This window comes from Gavialis gangeticus, unplaced genomic scaffold (assembly GCF_001723915.1).
Source record: "Gavialis gangeticus isolate Ggan-Ray unplaced genomic scaffold, GavGan_comp1, whole genome shotgun sequence".
NCBI lineage: Eukaryota > Metazoa > Chordata > Crocodylia > Gavialidae > Gavialis > Gavialis gangeticus.
The window spans coordinates 14151763-14169369 of record NW_017729015.1 but is presented as its reverse complement, the minus strand read 5'-3'; the positions used below and the strand labels follow the sequence as shown (position 1 = coordinate 14169369).

The window sequence follows — 17607 nt, the reverse complement described above, 5'->3', positions numbered from 1 at the left end:
AAGGTCCAAGAAGCTGCCATGAGGTGCCCACTGGGTGCAGCGGGGGTGCTGCGCTCTGGCAACGTGCACGGGAGGCTCCCAGGGCTGTGCCAGCTCCCACCAGGGCACAGGGGGCCTGAGCTGCTGATCTCCCCCTCGAGCACTGGGTGTTCAGCAGCTCCGACTCCAGCCCCACTCCCCTGCCGCGAGCCAGGGCTGGCGCCTTTCGCAGGAGCTATTTTGGTCTGGGAAGTCGGCGGCGGCTCCGGATGGGGGGACGCTAATGCCAGGCCCTGCCTCTGTCCTCGCTCTCTCCAGCAGCCGGGGTTGGGGAACAGCGGCCAGGGCACCCCGGGCACCGGGCTGTGCCCTCTGACCCCATGCGGCCTGCCCTCCATGCCCACACTAATTTGCCCTGGTGGGCGGCTGGCACTGAGGTCCAGGGAGCCCCACGGGCCCCTTGGCACCCTGTGCTGCACTCTTCCCGCAAGGGGGGTTCGCCTTGCCCCAGCCTCAGTTTCCCCCTGCACAGAAAGCAGAGGAGGTGGCTCCAGGGGCCCCAGCCTGTTTCCTAGGGGTGGCTGCGGCGCTGTGCGGGTTCGAGCCCCGCCGCCGGCGGGCGGGGAAGCCGGCTGCAGCCGTGTCAGGCCTGGGCGGGGAGCAGGGAGGGAAGGAGGGGGTTTCCCTTCCCCGTCCCAGCTGCGCGCACAGCTCCTCCGGCATTGCTGCACGCTGCCGCCCGGGGAGCGGCGGGGCGCGGGCCCAGCACCGCAGGCAGGTAAGCGTGGGCACCCCTGCCCTCCTCTCCTGCATCCCAGACCCCCCCTGCCCACCTGCCCGCCCGCCTCACCCTCTACCCGCTGGGGTGCAGAACAGATGTGCATCCAGCTGTTCCTGCTGCCGGATCCTCCGTCCCCTCCTTTCGTTTGGCCCGGCTGGCCCTACGTCTCCACCGGGCAGGGGGGCAAGACCCTGGCACCTGCTGTGCCCTCCTGGCTGCTGGGAGCAGGACCCCCTGCCTGCCCGTCAGGCCCCGGTTGCGTGGCTCTGTGCACATGTGGGGGAGAAGGGGTCTTTGGAGCCCAAGGGGAGTCTTGGCTGGGGGTGTCTTTGGGATCAGCTGCACGGCTGGGCAAGATCGGGGGGCACCGAGTGTCCCTCCGTCGGGGCAAAAAGACAGCCTGAGCTGCCGGGGAGAGAAGGGAAAGGAAAGCCCAAAGTCTCCAGGTGCGGGGTTGGTTCAGGTCTTCTGCCTTGAGCGGGACATTAGCAGGGAAACGTCTGAGCACAGTCGTGGAGGAGGAGGAGCTTTTCGTCTCGGGGCCTGCTAAAAAAAACCCTTGACTGGAAACCAGCCCCTGGCAGGCGTCCGCAAGGCCTGTGCGGGCTGCTGAACCAGCCCCTGCTCCATTGCATCAAGCAGCTTGCGCCTGGGACCTTCCCTGGGGCGCGGGGGCGCTTGGACTGCGCGTGAAGCCCGAAGACGGCTTCGGCGTGGCAGCCGCAGCAATGGGCCTGAATGCTGCCTGGTGGAGCGGTGGCTCTGGGTGGGGGCCAGGCTGGGTGGCATCTGCACGCACGGCTCTTCCTCTCTGCACGCCGGCGGGGTGATGCCCACGGCCTGTCAGAGCCCCAGGGGCTCCGGGAGATGCTGCACCCGTGACACCACGGGGAGCGCTCGCTGGGGTCCGGAGCTGGAGGGGAGCGGAGAGGCAGGTCCTGAGAGCAGGTGGTTGGCGAGGCGCTGTGGGCTCTGCCTCCACCCCTTATGGCACAGGCCGGGTGGGTCAAACAGCCGGTCCTGGGACCAGATCAGGGTTCGGGGAGCGTTGAGGCTGAGCCTGTTCCCCTGGAGTGCGGTTCTCAGCTCTGTGCCTTTCCTGGGCCTGTCTGTGCCCATCCTGGAAAGTCAATGCTTGGCCCAGAGCTGCCCTCCAATTCCCCAATGCCAAGTGCCTGCTCTGGGGCCCGAGTGGCTCCCGGCCAAGGTCCTGCCAATGCAAAACCTAGCAGCCGTCCTCTTGGTGGGCATCTGATTTGCACCGGCCCCTTTTGCTTCTAGGGAAAGCAAAGTCTGAGCCCCTCTGAAGCACCATGTGGGGCATCTGGGCCTCGGCCCTCTGTGTCGCCGGCCTCCTGGGAGCCTGCCGAGGCGGGAAGCTGCCTGCGTCCGGAGAAGGTAAGAGAGCTGCGTTCGAGGGCAGGGCTGGGTTAGGGGGTGCGGGTGCAGCAGTGCCTGTGGTGCTTGCATCTGGAGCAGTAGCAGGCGGGGGATACAGGGTGGCTGGGGTCCAGGCTGCAGGGGCAGGGGGTTGCAGGGAAGGTTGCTGCTTGTTGTACGCAAAGCACTGGGTTCGAATCCTGGTCCCCTCGGTGCTTGGCAAGAGGGGGTTTGGCATGGCTCCTCTGCGAATTGCTAGTTATTCTCAAGCAGGCACCAGCGCAGCCCAGGCCCTGCTGTGCTCCTTCCCATGTCCCAGCTGCGGGAAGCGTTAGCCCCAAAAGGCCCTGCTCTCTTGCCCCAGTCCCTTTGGGGTGCAGATGACACAGAGGATGGCCTGGTCGTGAAGACCAGGGGCTGGGGCCCAGAGTCCGGTGTGGGGTCATGTCCCCAGCCCTGCAGAAAGGGGCATTTCGGGAAGGTAGGCCTTGGGGCACCTCCAGCCTTTACTGCCTTTGTCCTCGCTGCACCTCATTAGGTCTCTTTGCAGCTGGGGACCTGGCCCTGTGACGTGCTCACAGCCCAAGCCATTGCTCTAACCACTGGGCAACCCTTCCTCTCTGCCTCCTGGAAGGCAGGGGGGAATTCACAGAGAGAGGTTTGCCCCCCACCCCCTTGCCTTTCTGCTCCATGTGTCAGGGTGTTTTTAAGCCTTCCTCAGAGGTACGGGGTGTTGGCTACAGCCACCCAGGTTTGACTGGGCTGGGACCAAAGCCCGAGGCTCCTGGCTAAAGGGTCTTGCCCCTCTGCTCAGGGGCAGACTGACGGTGCATTGGGGTCAGGAGGGAATGTTGCCCCTGGATCAGATTGGTACGGCCTGGGGGGGTTTTCTTTCCTCTGTAGCTGGGAGGGGGTGGGGGGCAGTGTGTGGCACTACCTGGGATCTCCGTACAACCGTGTGTATAACCAACCTTGTCTAGAAGCAGGACACTGGGCACTGTGGCCCCCTGCTTTCCCGGGGGCAGGTTTGGGTGTTACATCTTGCGCTGCGTCGGGTTGACTGCAGTTTTGCTAGGAGGTTGCACAGGATGGCTTGGATGGGGACGGTCCTGCCTCAGGACCCGATGACCTGGACTAGATGACCTCTGGAGGGCTCTTCTGGCCCGACTTGCCTTTGATTGCATGGGACGGCGAAGTGTGTCCCAGGACAGTGCCCCCGGGGTGCTTTGGAGCTGGATGGCGGCAGTGCAGCTGGGGCCATGATGTCCAGGGTGGGTGTGCATGTGTCTGCCCAGCCCTAGCCCCAGCCCCCATGCTGCCTAACAGAGCGGTTCATGGACCCATCCTCTCCTCCAGGCCCCTGCAGGAGCTGCAGGGCCCAGATGCCACCCCCACCTCCCTCCTTCACCCTCTGCACTATGTGGTTTATTAGCCGGAAATGACAGGCTGGCTTCCATTTAACGAGCCTGGGTTGGTTAATTTAGGACACACTGATCCCAAAATACGGGGGACTGCTCTACCCTGGGGGTGCCTTCGTGCTCCCCTGTTCCCAGCGCCTCTCCCCTTCCATGCACAGGGGATGTCTGCAGGGTGGTGAGGTGCTTTATGGGGTGGGGGTGCCCTCAAGCAGTGATGGACAGGACAAGAAGTGACCTGCTGGGGTGGGGGGTCCTGTCTGTAGGGAGCTCTTTCTCCGGGCTCTGTTCTGCTGTCAGGGCTAGTTAAGAGGCACGCTGGCCCTGTGCACGAGTCCCCAATGCCCAAAGGGTCCCTGGGGCATGGAGAGTTGGAAAATCCCTCTCCCTGCTGGGAGCTGCTCGCTCCTCCTGCTGCTGGTGTCTCCTGGGGTAGAGAGGAGCTGGTGTCTGATGGGTGACACATCCTGGGAGAGCATCCCTTGGAATTAGGCCAGGGACAGCACCCCTGCTTTTCAGTGGGGAAACTGAGGCACCGAGAGGGGAAGCAGCCTGACCACGGTGATGCAGGCCGCTGGTGACAAGAGCTCACGCACCAGTGTCCCAAAACCCCACCAGCGTGGTGTGGTCTCTGCCCTCTTCCTCACAATGCAGAGGCCTCTTGTTCAGTCCTTTCCACCAGTGCGGTGTGCGTGAAGGTCTGTGATGGTGCGAACGGCTGTTTGGGGCAATGGAGATCTGAGGCCCGTGCCTTTCCATGGAGCATCCCAGCCAGGACTGGCAGGGAAGGCTGGGCCAAGAGCTGACAGAGGGGCTCAGGAATTTGGGCCCAGCTTTTGGACTTGGCACCTCAGCCAGGAGCCCTGAAGCTGGGGGTGAGGAGGGGAATTCAAGGTCCCCCGTTGGAGTCTGCCCTGGGGCTCCTGTGATGCCATGTCTGGATCCCACTATCCCAATTGCTCCATCACCTCCTGCTCTCCCCATCTGGCAGCCAGGAGGCCTTGGAGAAGCGGCCGAGCCAGCGTGGAGCGCCCCAAAGGTGCCAAGCTGGGCATGCCGCAACCCGGAGCACATGCACTTCGCTGTCCTGCGGTGCACAATGTGCACGGGCCTCCCCCTCCAGCTGATCCCCCGACACGCCTGCCCAGGCAGGACGGGCCAAGAGGCTGGAGTCATACTGGGCGGGGTGGCAGCCAGCAGTGAAATCACTGACGGGGCCTCCTCTTGGAGCGGGTCCCTCTTCCTACGGCACCGTCTCCCTGCCAGAGGGGCGTGGGGAGCCTCCTTTGCCCGTGAGCACATCGGAGCCCAGATCGCTGGAAACCGGCTCTGTTCTCTGCAAGGACTTGGCATCGGCTGCACGTCCAAGGGCTTCTCTGCTCCTCCAGGCACCGGCAACATCATTTTGTAGACAGGGAAGCTGACCCAGGCCCCGGGCTCTGTGTGCCTTCTTGTTAAGCCAGTGACCCCTGCGGGAGTGAGCAATCGGAGCATTTGCACTAGCAGCACGGGCTGGGCCTGGCCTGCTAATTGTGGGGAGGGTGGGAGCAGGTTTGGACGCAGGCCGGCAATGGGAATACGGAGGTTAGCTCCATGCAGAGAGCTGCCCTCTCCGCTTCATTCAGTCTTGGTCCCGGACACCAGGCAGCCTTGGGCATCCTTGGATGGCATCTCTTGAGTCTGGAGGTCTCGTGGTGGCTCTGCAGCGGCTGAGTTTCCAGGCGGGCAGAGGAGTTTGCTAAAGGGAGCTGTAGACTGTGCTGCCCTTTGCCGGGGGGGGACCTGATGCGCGTTTTGTAGAGACTCCTGCAGATCCTTCTCGCTCTAGGGGTAGGCTACAAGGAGCTGGGAGCTGCTGTGTGAGCCAGGCTCATTGGCTTTGAGTCCAGACTTTTTCATATGGTTCAGCTTTCCCATGCTGAATTGGCCCTGTCTCAGTTACTGAGTGAAAATCCAGCCCGCGGGTCCCAGGCTATTGTTTGCTCACTGGCCAAGCAGCATTTACTATGGTGGCAAAAGCCCATGTGATGTCCCGTTTCCCATGCACTAAACTGTCTGCCCAGCTTCTACAAACTGGGATTCTCCTTGGATCCGGTCTCTGCCGTGGCCTGCCTCCCTGGCTGCAACTGAGTCCACGGAAAGCGTATTTGGGAATCGGCTTAGATCTCAAGTCAAGCCTTGAGCATCAGCTGAGTGACGAGGCCGCACAGCAGGCACTGCGGTCTCTCCAGCGCGCAGCAGCCCGAGACAGGTGCTGGAAGTGCCGGGGAGCACAGGGGTTAACCTCAGTGTCTGAACTCAGCTCCCTGCCACTGTGTGCAGCTGGCTTGGAGGGATGCAGTGGTCTCTTTCCGGGCGTTGTGGCGTGTTGCTGTGAGCTGTTTGACAGCTACCACCCCAGAACTGGCTGCATATCTGCCACAGCAAAGCAGTTGACATTGGCAGTGCAGGGCTGGGGCGTTCCCCACCCTCTTCCAGTGCTCCTCAGAGGGACTAAGGGCTGGGCTTTGGAGCTGGGGCCCCTGGGGTGGGTTCAATCAGCAGGTCCGTCTGGTGCACTGGTGTGTTGCCGGCATCCCTGGGCATGGACAGGACACAGTTCTGGATTAAAGAGGCTGCCAGCACTCCTTGGGGTCAGTGCTGAGACTGGCTCACCCAGCTGTGACAGCAGGGGTGACAGGGCAAAGCAGACCCTGTCTGGGGAGCATGTCCCCTGGCTGCTGTGCCTATGTGGGGTGGCACAACTCCTCTGGACCCTTTTCCTCCACGAAGCCAGAGGAGAACCAGGCGGTGCCTTTCGTTCCTCTTCCCAGCAGGTCTCCTTTCTACTTCTGCCTCTTTGCTCAGCAGCATCACTGCCTTCCCCAGGTCTCCTCACCCCGGGGTACCCACAGCGAGCTTGGCGTGGGCTGTGCTGCCACGGGCTACCCCGTGATCTTGCCTGAGATTAAGCCAAGCCCTGCTGGGTTCATCTGCAGAGTAAGGTAACCTTGCAGCGGGAAGGGTCTTGGGAATCGTCAGTGAGAAGAGGCTGACAGAAGCAGACATGTCCAGCTTGCAGAAAAAGTGCTCGCAGGGGCACTTCATAGGAGTCTTCAGATACTTGAAGGGCTGCCACAAAGAAGAGAGGAAACATCTTGCCTCCCGTGCTGCCGAGAGCACGACGCAGACCATTGGCTTGAAGTTGCAGGCACGTCAGTTCAGACTGGATCTCAGGAAAAAAACCCCAACTTTGCTGTTAGGACAGCGAGGCAGGGGAATAGGCTGCCTAGGGAAGCTGTGGCCTCTCCATCACCGGAGGTGTTCAGGAAAAGGTTGGACAGGCGTCGGGCAGGGATGATCTAGGTGTAGCTTTGCCTGTGTTTTGCTGTATTTCCCATGCTTCTGGGCTTTGCTGGTTGCCACAGGATGCCAGAAAGGATTTTTCCCCCCTTCTTATTGCTACAAGTGCCGGGATTTGCTTGGTTGCCCCCTGCTTCCACAGAGGCATTGCGTGTCGGCTGCAGCGAAGGCTGGGGATTGGGAAAGGAGAGTACCAGTGCTCCTGTAGGGGCTTAAACCTGGGGCTTCCTGGCTAGCCCATCTGCTCAGGGTCACATCGGGGGTCAAGAGGGGTTTGTACCCCATGGTCAGAGGGGCTTTTGGTCTTCCTCTGTAGCAGAGGGCACCACCCTCTTCCTGGGACCTCTGGAGCGCATATGAACCACCTTTACGGCAGCAGGCCGGCGGGCGCTCTGGTCCCCTTGCTTTACCAGTGCCAGGTGTGAGTGTTACATCTTGTGTTGCGTCGGGGTGGACTGTGCAGGGTAGCTAAGGGGTTAGATGGGGTGTGTACAGGATGGCTTGGATAGGGATGGTCCTGCCTCGGGCAGGAGGTTGCATTCGATGACCTCTGGAGGTCCCTTCCAGCCCGGCTCTTTCACCCCCCTTCTCTTTTGTCCTGACCCCTTTCCCCTTCTCTCTGGTCAAAGTTGGCTATGGGCTTGGTGCCCCGGAGGGGATTCAGAGCTGCCTGAGCCCACCCCCTGGCCTCACCTGGCTTGGCTGGTGGCATCGTGCAGGGTGCTCAGGGTATTTTTGGCCTACGTTGCTGTAGGTGAGGGATTGAAGTGGTGATTTTGGGCACCTCTTTAGGAAACGGCAGCTTGTGCGCTCAGGGGCCCGGGAGACCCCACCCCATCCTGTGGTCCTTGACTAAGTTGATGTGCTGGAGAGACACTGCAGGGCCATGGGCTCCAGGAGCCCACTGAGGAAGAGCCATTCTTCATGGAGGAAGAGGCTTTGGCAGGGAAGTCCCTGGCAGTAGGACACAATCCAGGAGCGATCCAGGGGTTGGAGACCTGGAGCTGCCTCTCGGGACTCCATGCTGCAAAGGGGAGCAGCTGTGCCCCAGGGAGGGGGGAGCAGACCCTCCTGAAAGGATATTGCAGTTTGGGATGTCCCAGGCCTGGGCCTGGCTGGCCCTCTGGATTACAGTGATGCCTTCCTGGCAGGCCCAGTCTCTGAAGCAGAGCAGGGGTCTTGGGCGCGGAGGCAGTCCAAAAGCCAGAGCAAAAACAACATCTCTGTCCTGCTCCATCAGCCACTGCCTTGATTTCAGTGCATTTTGTCTCTGGGTGCTGGCAGGTTCCTGGATCCCCTGGGCAGATGCTGATTTTTTTTCCCGGGGCAAGTGGAGGCGACGCAGTGCTGGTGCATGAATCAGAGCCAGTCTCTGGCTCTTGTGAGGCTGGTTCAAGCTGATTCCCGCCAGGACAGAGTCGGGTCGGGGCAGGGGATATCCATCCGTGAACGGGGCAGATGGAAGGGACAGCCCCGGGACACAGGCTGGAGCACGGGGATCCATGCAGCCATGCTCAGCCTGATGCCCACGTCCCCCCCCCACAGCTCCCAGCCCACTGAGCGCACGTAGCTGTTGGGCGCAGCCGATGACAGCAGTTTGTTTTCCAGGGGACCTGTGTCTGCAGCTACAGCAAGAGGAGCTGAGGCTGGAGCAGAGCAGTGACAGCCATGCCAACATCACCGGTAAGGAGCCCTCTTCTTTCAGTCAGGGTCCATCTGCAGCGTGGCGGGTCCGTGCAGGGCACCACGTGCTCAGGTCTGGGCTGTGGAGCTGCTGGGGGAAACCGAGGTGGGGGGGCAAGGGATGCTGAGGAGGCGCTGGGCCCAGGAAGGCAAATCCAGCAGGGGCAGTGAACCCCCTTACTCATCATTACACCTTGGGGAGAGGAGACTTGGGACCAACCACAGCCCTGGTCGCTTGGGGGTGGAAGAGAAGCCTATGACAAACCGTGGCCCCAGGGATGCTGAGCACCTCCTTCTGCACTGCGGGCAGAGCCGCCACCCCTGCTTGGGGAAGCAGGGCGGAGGGGATGGGGCAAGGTGTGCATGGCCCTGCAGGGAGCTGGGGCGGAGCCAGGCGTGGAGCCCAGGTTTTGCAGTGCCGGGTCTGGGCCCTCAGTGCTGAGCAGCTCTGTGCTGCAGAGCAAAGCTGCCCAGGAGCTTTGGGCTGGGATGTATTTTCCCCTTGGAAGCTGCTGGTCAGGTTCAGAGCAGCTTGCAGAGGTGAGACACGGGGGCCGGCATCCGCCCACCCGCCCGGCTGGCTTCAGAACCTGCCTGGTTCCCAGCCTCGCCCCCGGGGGAGCCAGGGGCCCTGGAGCCGCGGCTCCTTTCCCTTTTCTGAAGATCTGCCAGGCTCTGCAGCACGTGGCGTTTCCCCCATGCGGTCCCATGGACTCTGCTGGCTTGGCCTGGTCTCACCCGGGCTCCTCTTCTCTCTCCCCCACAGGGTTTAACCTCATTAAAAGGTTTGCTCTCCTGAAGACCTCATCTGTCAAGAAAATCCGCAACCCCAAAGGGCCGCTGATCCTGCGGCTGGGCAGCACTGCTCTGGTCCGGCCCACGGAGTGAGTGTCTGGCTGATTCCTCAGTGGCCAGGGTCTTAATGCTGTCAAGAGATGAAGGGTTAGTGGGTAGAAAGGCCAGGAGGATGGGACTTGAATCTCTTGGCAGTGGGGCGCGATGCCCTTGGTTCCTGCTGGCGGGAGCGAGTGGGCACGGTAGGGAGGTGTCTGGGGGTTACTTGGCTTTGCTGTGTTTTCAATCTGGGTGCCTGGGGCACAAATCTCTGCACGTGCCCATGTTTCTGGTGGCTACTCACCTCCAACCCAGTCGTCATGCACTGACTGGCCATTGCCCTAAAACACCGCTGCATGCCCGCCCTGGGGGGGTACAGGGCATTACTGTGTCATACCAGAGCCATTTGTGCAGGCGGCTGTGCGTGATCATGGGCTGTGTGGGGCATCCGTACTGTAGCTGGCTTGTGTGGTGACCGCTCCATCGTCCTGGCTCTGACCTGCGCGGGGTGACTGCCGTGCGTGCGGTGATGCCTCCTGCTCTCACATTTATGGGTGCAGGGGGGTCCTGGCGTGGCTCTGCAGATTCATGGCTTGAGAATATTGATCTCTGCTGATATACAGGAGCTGGGCCTCTGGGCAAATGCACGGGGTGGTGTTAGCTGCTTTCCCTGCCCCCAGCAGGACCAGGCAGTATCCTGCCTTTCTTTGTGTATCCGGTTTTATGCTGCGCCATCGCTGCCACCAGAAGCAGCCCAGCTGCCCTTGTGTGGGGCATCCGTGCGGGGGCAGCCGTCTGGCCTCAGTGTGGAGGTGCAGCCTGAGCAGGAGAAGGGACGGGGGTCCGGGGATGCAGAGGGTTGAGGACACAGCTGCAGCATCTGTGCAGAGGTTATCCAGCGCGCAGAGGGTGCAGCAGTAGCTATACAGGGCGTTACCCAGCGCAGGGGGTGTGTTGCTCTGCAGCCCGGCAGTGTTGTATTTAACCATGCTCCCAGACTCCAGCATGGATATGTTAGGTGGGAGTTGGCAATACTTGTCCTCACTGCAGGACTCGGAGGATGGCTTCCCCGGGGCTGGAGGGCGGCAGCAGGGGCCCGCACAATGCCACAGTGGAGCAGTAGTGGGATCTTCTCACTGAGTCCTGGAGCCAAGCCTCTGCTTCTGGGCAGCACGTCCTGCTGTCTGTCTTGTGCATGGAGAGCAGGCCCTGGAGCGGTTCCTTTGCCCCCTGCCTCTTCCCCCAGCGTCATGCATGATGGCAGGTGGTGAATTACGGTGGATGAATCATCCCAGGCGGGAGGTGGGTACACTTAACTCCGTCTAGCCCAGCCCTTGCTAGATGTGCCCTCCAGGAGCCCTGCCAGGGAGCTCCTCTGGCATTCGCCGCAGAGACCCAGGGCAAGGGTGCGGCTTGTAACCCAGCCGAGACCTTGGGGAATAGGCCGGATGCTTGCGTCCAGGCTGGATGGCACCAGTGCGGGAGATGCCAAACGGGCGCTGCAGAGCCGCTGGCAGTGGGGGCTCGTTCCCCCTGGACTGGGTGGGGGTTGGGGAGGTGGCAGGGTGCAGTGGCTCGCTCTGCAGAGGTGCCAGCTGGGGGGGGGCTCAGGCCGGGGCCACAGGGTGAGCACTGTTGAGGATGCCTCAATCCTAGAAAGTAAATCATGCTGGGAGGCGATGGGCCGGGCGATGGGCCAGGCTTACGCAATGCCTGCTCCGGCAGGCGTGTGTTTCTCTCCCACGCTTGGCCAGGCGCCGGCAGGGGAGGGGGCTAGACTGGCCCATGGAAATGCTTAGCCCTGACTTAGCTTCTAGACGGAGCCGCTGGCGCTCTCCCCTCCCGACCCTGCGTGCGGCTGGCTGGGGATGGGCTCTCCCACGTGCTGGGCTTGCAGAGGCTGCATCGAGGGCCTGGGAGCATCCGAGCAGGGGGGTCGGGTCCTGCTGTGCCATTCCCCAGCGGTAGCTGCTACTTGCTGGGACAGGCCTGGGGGTCGCTGCTCTCTGCAGTGCCCAGCGAGGCATGTGTACGTTGTGTGCCCCTGCCCAGTGCTTCCTGCACGGGCTGTGTACAAAGTGCTGGGAGCTCGACTGCTTGAGCCTTCCAGGCATGGAAATGAGTCAGGACCAGCGGCCTTGAAAGCGTGGGAAGTAGCTGGTTGCACAGGCCATGGGCCGTACGAATGCCTCCCCTCCGTGTTGCCACCTTCACCGGCTCCTCCCAGCGCCGGCCCAGTCCCATCAGAGCTGGCTGGGGTCCCAGCCAGGCCCAGAGATATCTCATGAAAGGATGCAAGCTGGTAGGAGGATGGGCAGTTGTGGGGAGGAAGGATCCTTGGTCTTAGGTCCTTGGGTTCAATTCCTGCTCCCATCAAAGACTTGCACAGGCCCCTTTGCCTCGCTGGGTCTCATGCCCAAGGTCTGCCACCAGGTTGGAAGGGCAGCAGTGCCTCAGAGCAGTGTCTTGCCATCCCCACCCCTACGGGAGCTGCTGGGGGTCCCTGGAGCCTCTTTCCCTACCTGTCCACATCCACCCTGCTGTCTCCAACAGCTCTGGGGTGCTGCCAACTCCCAGCAGAGCTTTTACCCACCCAATCTCTCCCAGTCCTGGAAGTTGGTCCCACTCCAGAGCAGAGACTCAGGGAACCCTTGGGGTGGTGGAGATGAGGCCAGCCAGGCCAGACAGCAGGGCCAGCAAACCTGGCTGCAGTCCGGACGTTTGGCTGCGGGCCAAGGTGGGAGTCCTCCCTCGCCTGGTACTTGCACCTCGCTGGAGCTGGGGTCGGCCCCATCCCCCTGTCCGGGGGACCTGGAGACCCATGCTTGCCCCTTGCTTTCTGTGTCGGGGTCACCCTGCAGTCTGCAGATGCATGCTGGAGCCATTGACATGTTTGGTGTGTGGAAGTAGTGTCTATAACCCAGGAGGAGGCCCCAGAGGCTTGGGGATCAGTAGCATGTAGACCGGGGTTGTTTCCCTCCCTCCTTGCAGCCCAGCAGGCTGGCACCCTGCTTTAGGCTTTGCAAGGGCAGGGAGGAGGGTCATTGCCCGTCTCTGCCACAGCCTCTCTGTGTGACCTCAGGGGAGTCACCTCACCTCCGCACTTCCAGCCTCCCTCCTGTTGTCTGTGGGTATCGTTTGCTCGTGGGGGCCAGGCCCATCTCCTACTCTGTATCTGTCTAGTGCACGTCACCATGGAGGCTGCCGTTAAGTAACACGACATCTATTGCCGCGCAGGGAAGGGGTGGCCCCTTTGGGTCCCAGCTGAGCAGATGTGGGTCCTCCACCGCCTGAGCCTGGGTTGGGATCTGTGGGACAAGTTGGTGGCTGCCAGGGGAGGTCAGCGGAGCTGTGATGGGTCCTAGCTGGCTCTCCAAACTGCAGCTGGCCCCCCACTGGGTGAGATAGGAGAGTCAGTCCTGCCTTTGCAAAATGCCTTTGGCCTGGCCATCCTGAGTGAGGGGCAGCAGTGATGGGGCAGGGGCGCTGGATCATGCAGCACATGGTGGGATCCCGGTCCCACTGCCTGTCTGGCCACTGCCTCCTTCCCGTGACTTCTGGCAAGGAGAACCCAGGCGTCCTGACCATGCCACTGCTTCCACAGGTTCCCCTGCAACTTTGCTCCAGATAACAGGACTTTCTTGTGCTGCCTTGAGTGGCTGTCATGCTCTGCCCCAGATGCAGCTGCATTTTGGGGGCAGATGAGGCCATTCTGATAGTGCGCCCGTCCCAGAGAAATGGCTGAGGAGATGGGTCCCCCTGCTCACATAGTCTTCCTGCCAGACCCCTGTGTGGGTGAGAAGCACCTCCCTTCACTTCCAGCTGCTGTACCTGGCCTCCCCGCGAGCTGCCACAGCTCTCCTGGCCCAACACCCTTGTGCCTGCTGGGAGTTCACTGCCCTGATCCTGCCCATGCCCTGCAGTCTGGCTTCAGGTCCCTTTGCATGAGCTGAGCACCACAAGATCCCCATCATCTTGCAAGTGCCCAGGCCATGCCCAAGCACAAGCCCAATGCAGATAGTCAGTGCTCTGGGACAGGAGCCTGGGAGAAGCATCCTGTACAGAGATGGACTGACTCATGCCTGGGCGATGCGATTGCAACAGCAGGAGAAATTCGGCAGCTGGAGCTGGCACGTGCTCCAGCTTAATCCATCCTGCGGAGCCCTCCAGGCCTCCTGCACTGTCTGATCCGCCGTCCAGGTGCCCGGAGCAGTAGGCCTGGCTGCTGGCAGCTGCCACGGCAGAGGAGGAGCAGGTCTTGACCTGGGCTTCTTGCTGCTTTCCCTACTTGTCGGTGCTGCCTGGTTCGGGGGGTGGAGCGCGGGGGCTGTGGTTGGGCTGTTTTCCTTCTTGTTGGCTTGAGGGGAATGGAAAGTGGGAAGCGGCTTCTGTTTGTGCAGGGAAGGAAGTCCCTGGGGGGGAGCGGGGCTGTGTCACTTGCCAGCCGCAGGGGTTTGGGCACCCACAGGAGGAAGGGGCCCAGTCTCTATGGACTACATCTCAGGGTCTAATGGGTGTGTGAGGGAGATGGTGCAGTGGAGAGATGCTGCATGGCACATGGGGGGCTAGGGTCCTGTAGGAGGGGTGCTGGGGCATCTTCCCCGGGAGCACCGGTGCATTGGGAGCTTGCCAGGACAAACCAATGGACCCTTCCTACCTGTATACATACCCCTATTGTCTGGGCCTGGTTATCCCTCGTGCTGTTTGCCTCTGATTTATCTCTTGTTTCGAAAGCGCTGGCTTCTCTCCTGCAGCACTGAGACAAACAGCTTCAGCCCCCCTTCTTCCCTCTCCCCAGCACACGAGCCGGGTCTGTTTTGACCGGAGCTGTGCTGTCTGTGTGGCCTCCAGGTCTCCAGCCCCAGGCTCCCCCGGCTCCCGTCATGCACTGATGAGACATGCAGTCTAGGGGGGATGGCATCTCCGGCCACGCATCTCCTGGCATGGGTGCACTGCCACATGCCCAAAGGGAGCTGTGTTTGGGAGTGATGGTGCTGGGGGTTTACAGGAATCCAAGAGTGCCCTAAAGGTGCGGGGGGTCTCTTTATCCTTACGCCTGCCCATATCCACCACTTGCAAGATCCATGCACATTGACCCATGCCCACATGCCTCTGAGTTGGTCTCATGCCCACGGACCCATGGAAGGGCACACGCTTTCACACCTGCATGGATGGCTGCGCCCATGTTCGCTCACGCAGCGGTGCATGCATGCGTGCACATGCAGATGCGGATGAATGGGTGGGTCTCACTCCCAGAGACCCCTGCAGACACATGCACAGCCTCAGCCCTGCGCAGGCAGCATCTGGGCTGGTCTCAAGGCATGTGGATCCGTGCTGTCGGAGGCAGAGATGTCCTTGTGGGTCCACACACACACCTACACACACGCAGCTTGCCAGGCTCCGTGCCGGAAAGGTGCTTGTGCTGCCTTGACAGCTCCTGCGGGGCTAAGGGAGGAGACAGCTCCCCATAGCGATGTCAGTCTGTGCTTCCACTGATGTCTCTTTTCCTCCTCTCCCTGCCCCACTCCTAGGCAGGTGTTCCCCCTTGGCCTGCCTCAGGAATTCACCCTTGTCATCACTTTGCTCCTGAAGAAGAAGAGCAGCAAGGAGGACTGGTATCTCTTCCAGATCACCGACCGGCAGGGCTACCCCCAGGTACCCAGGGCCTGCAGCACTCTCCTTTCCTGCTTTCGCCCTCCCCTTGGTGTTTCATGCCCCACTCCCACTGGCTTTACCACAGCACAGGCTCCAGAGTCGCCCAATAGACCAGGTGCAGGGTGGTTGCCAGTCGGCTTTTCCCTGGGAGCTAATGGCTGTTGGTTGGCCAACGTCATGTGCTCTCTGGGCCATGCCAGCCATGGCATCAAGGAGATGCGGGCTCCATGCTCTGTCCCTGTGCATGGGAGCAATGACCTGCTGTGCAAAGTGCCACCTGCGGGGTCTGGAACGGGTCCCCTGTGTGCCACGGGCTGTGCCACCTTGGGATCCTGCCTTGTAACTGGCCCCAGGCCTCACCCCACATGGTGGAAGAAACTGCCTGGCTGGTGCCAATGGTTGCACAATAGCTTGGCCTTAGCTGTCCAAGCCCCCGACTACCAGGCAGGGTCTTTGCAGGTGCCACTCTCTGGGGATTTCCTCGGCCCACTGGGCCCTGTCCTTATGACTGGCCCTGGCTGTCTTTTCCCCCCGGCACCTGTAGAAATTGCCCTTAGCCAACACATCTCCTCTCTCCCTAGCTCTCCCTGGCAGTCCACGGCAAAGAGAGGAGCCTGGAGTTCCAGGTCAAGGGCCAGGAGAAGGAGTTTGTGAGCACGGTCTTCACCGGGAAGGGGATCACCTCCCTGTTTGACCAGAAGTGGCACAAGATGGTGCTGAGCGTGCAGAGCCGGGGGGTCTCGGTCCACATCGATTGCAACTACATCTCTGCCAAGCCCCTGGAGCCCTGGCAGGCGGTGGCTGGCGAGGGCAACACCTTCATTGGTCTGGATGCTGTGCAGGGTGTGCCAGTCCAGGTGGGTCACTGTGCATGGGTCTTGATGGGGCCAGTCTGGGCAGGAAGGGCTGGGGTGAGGAAGCAGAAAGCAGTCAGAGGGTGTGTGTGTGCACACGTGTCACGGGCCCGTGGCCTGCAGCAAGAGGGAACAGGGTCCATCCTCTAGACGGGGCAGGGGCATGCAGAGGCTCCCTGTGAGTGGGAGCTGCCTTTTTTTGTGGCTCTGATGGGGTCCACGTGTTCCCACTCCTGCAGTTCGACATCCAGCAGGCGCACATCTACTGCAGCCCGGAGCTGGCCATGCAGGAAAGCTGCTGCGAGATCTCAGCTGGCGGGGTGAGTATTAGCCTCACTGTCCGGGGTCTCCTGAAAGCCCCAGGTCTCTTGGGATTGCCTGGGGCTGGTGGGCCAAGGGGCTCTCTCTCCACATACATACTTGGCTGTCACCCCTCTGGCATCTGGGCACCACCCCAGGGCAGGCAAGTGACTTGCCCCCGGATCACAGAGGAAGCCTGTGGCCAGTCTGGGGGTTGAACTGAGGCCTGCATCCCAGCCTGGTGCTCTGAGTACCAGAGCATCCTTCCTCCCCGAGCAGGAGGAAGATGCTCCCCATGTCCTTGCTGCAGAGGATCATGCATCCCCACTGCTGCCTCCATCTGTCAGTCAAAGCCTGGGGGTCGTTTTTCCCTAATGGTCCATGGGGGAGGATCTTTTGAGTTTTGCCCTCCTGCATCCTGTCTGTGCATGGGGGCTTGGTGGCCGTGCTCACTCCCAGCCCCTGTGTGGCTCCAATACCCCGTTCTCACAGGCTGATGAGTTCCCATTTCTCCTTTGCACAGTGCCCTTCTGAAGCCCCCAAAACCCGGAGGCAAGCAGAGGCCTTGCAGAACAACAACCTGATCGAGATCAACCCCCAGTCGGAGGGGAAGGTGTACACCCGCTGCTTCTGCCTGGAGGAGACCCTGGGGAGCCAGGTGAGAGGGGGATGACTGGGGCAGGTGCATGGGAGGAAGGAGCTGGGAAGCGGCAGAGCTGCAACCACCCTTGGGGCTGGGAGCCTGCAGCCAGCTAGACAAGCTAGACGAGGCCAGCAGTGAGGCAGAGCATTTAGGGAGCCGGGCAGTGGCAGCCCCCCTCCCAGATGTCTCTGGCTGTAGAGCCCCCGTGCCTGGCGTATTGCGTGACTTGTTGGTACCAGGGCTTGGCCAACTGGAAGGCATGTCAGGAAGAGCTGGGAAAATGCTTAGGGCGCCGTGTGTGTGATGGAGAGGGGTTGTGCCTGGGTAAGAGCTGGAGAAGAGATTAAGGATCTGGCAGATGGAGCAGGACTGTTTGCTCTCTGGTTTCTCCCACTGGAAGCAGGGGCTGCAGGAGAGGATCAGAGCTGCTTCCAGCTGCAGGAGGCCTGAAAAGTGCCTCCCAGGTGGAAGAGGGCTGGGATCTAGGGAAGCTGCCCCGGCAGGCTTGGGTGAGGCACTAGCATTTGGGCACAGGGCCCTGGTGCATCTCTCTGCTCCTCCTTTCCTTGGCTGTCTGCTCAACCCTGGCCGTGCTCTTGTCCCAGACTAGCTAATCCCCCAAAGCAGAGCTGCTGGGGCACGTGTGCTGGGCAGAGGGACCCTGCATGGGGCAGGGGACAGGCTTGGGTACAGCAGTGCCGCCCAGCCAGCTGCACGCTCTGGTGCTGTCTGTGTGTCTGC

General features: G+C 61.5%; 1 protein-coding gene across 6 annotated transcripts in view; it reads left to right on the top strand.

The window, feature by feature from the left end:
• Window positions 1–660: 660 nt before the first annotated feature.
• COL16A1 (collagen type XVI alpha 1 chain) overlaps window positions 661–17607 on the top strand; it is an 83274-nt gene continuing 66327 nt past the window's right edge. For all 6 annotated transcript variants that reach the window (XM_019512261.1, XM_019512259.1, XM_019512260.1 and 3 more), the window contains exons 1-8: window positions 661–757; window positions 2042–2158; window positions 8506–8580; window positions 9347–9464; window positions 14946–15069; window positions 15651–15926; window positions 16163–16243; window positions 16747–16881. In XM_019512261.1, the coding sequence (XP_019367806.1) occupies window positions 2074–2158; window positions 8506–8580; window positions 9347–9464; window positions 14946–15069; window positions 15651–15926; window positions 16163–16243; window positions 16747–16881 (894 nt within the window). In that variant the 5' untranslated portion in view covers window positions 661–757; window positions 2042–2073. The remainder of the gene's footprint in view (window positions 758–2041; window positions 2159–8505; window positions 8581–9346; window positions 9465–14945; window positions 15070–15650; window positions 15927–16162; window positions 16244–16746; window positions 16882–17607) is intronic.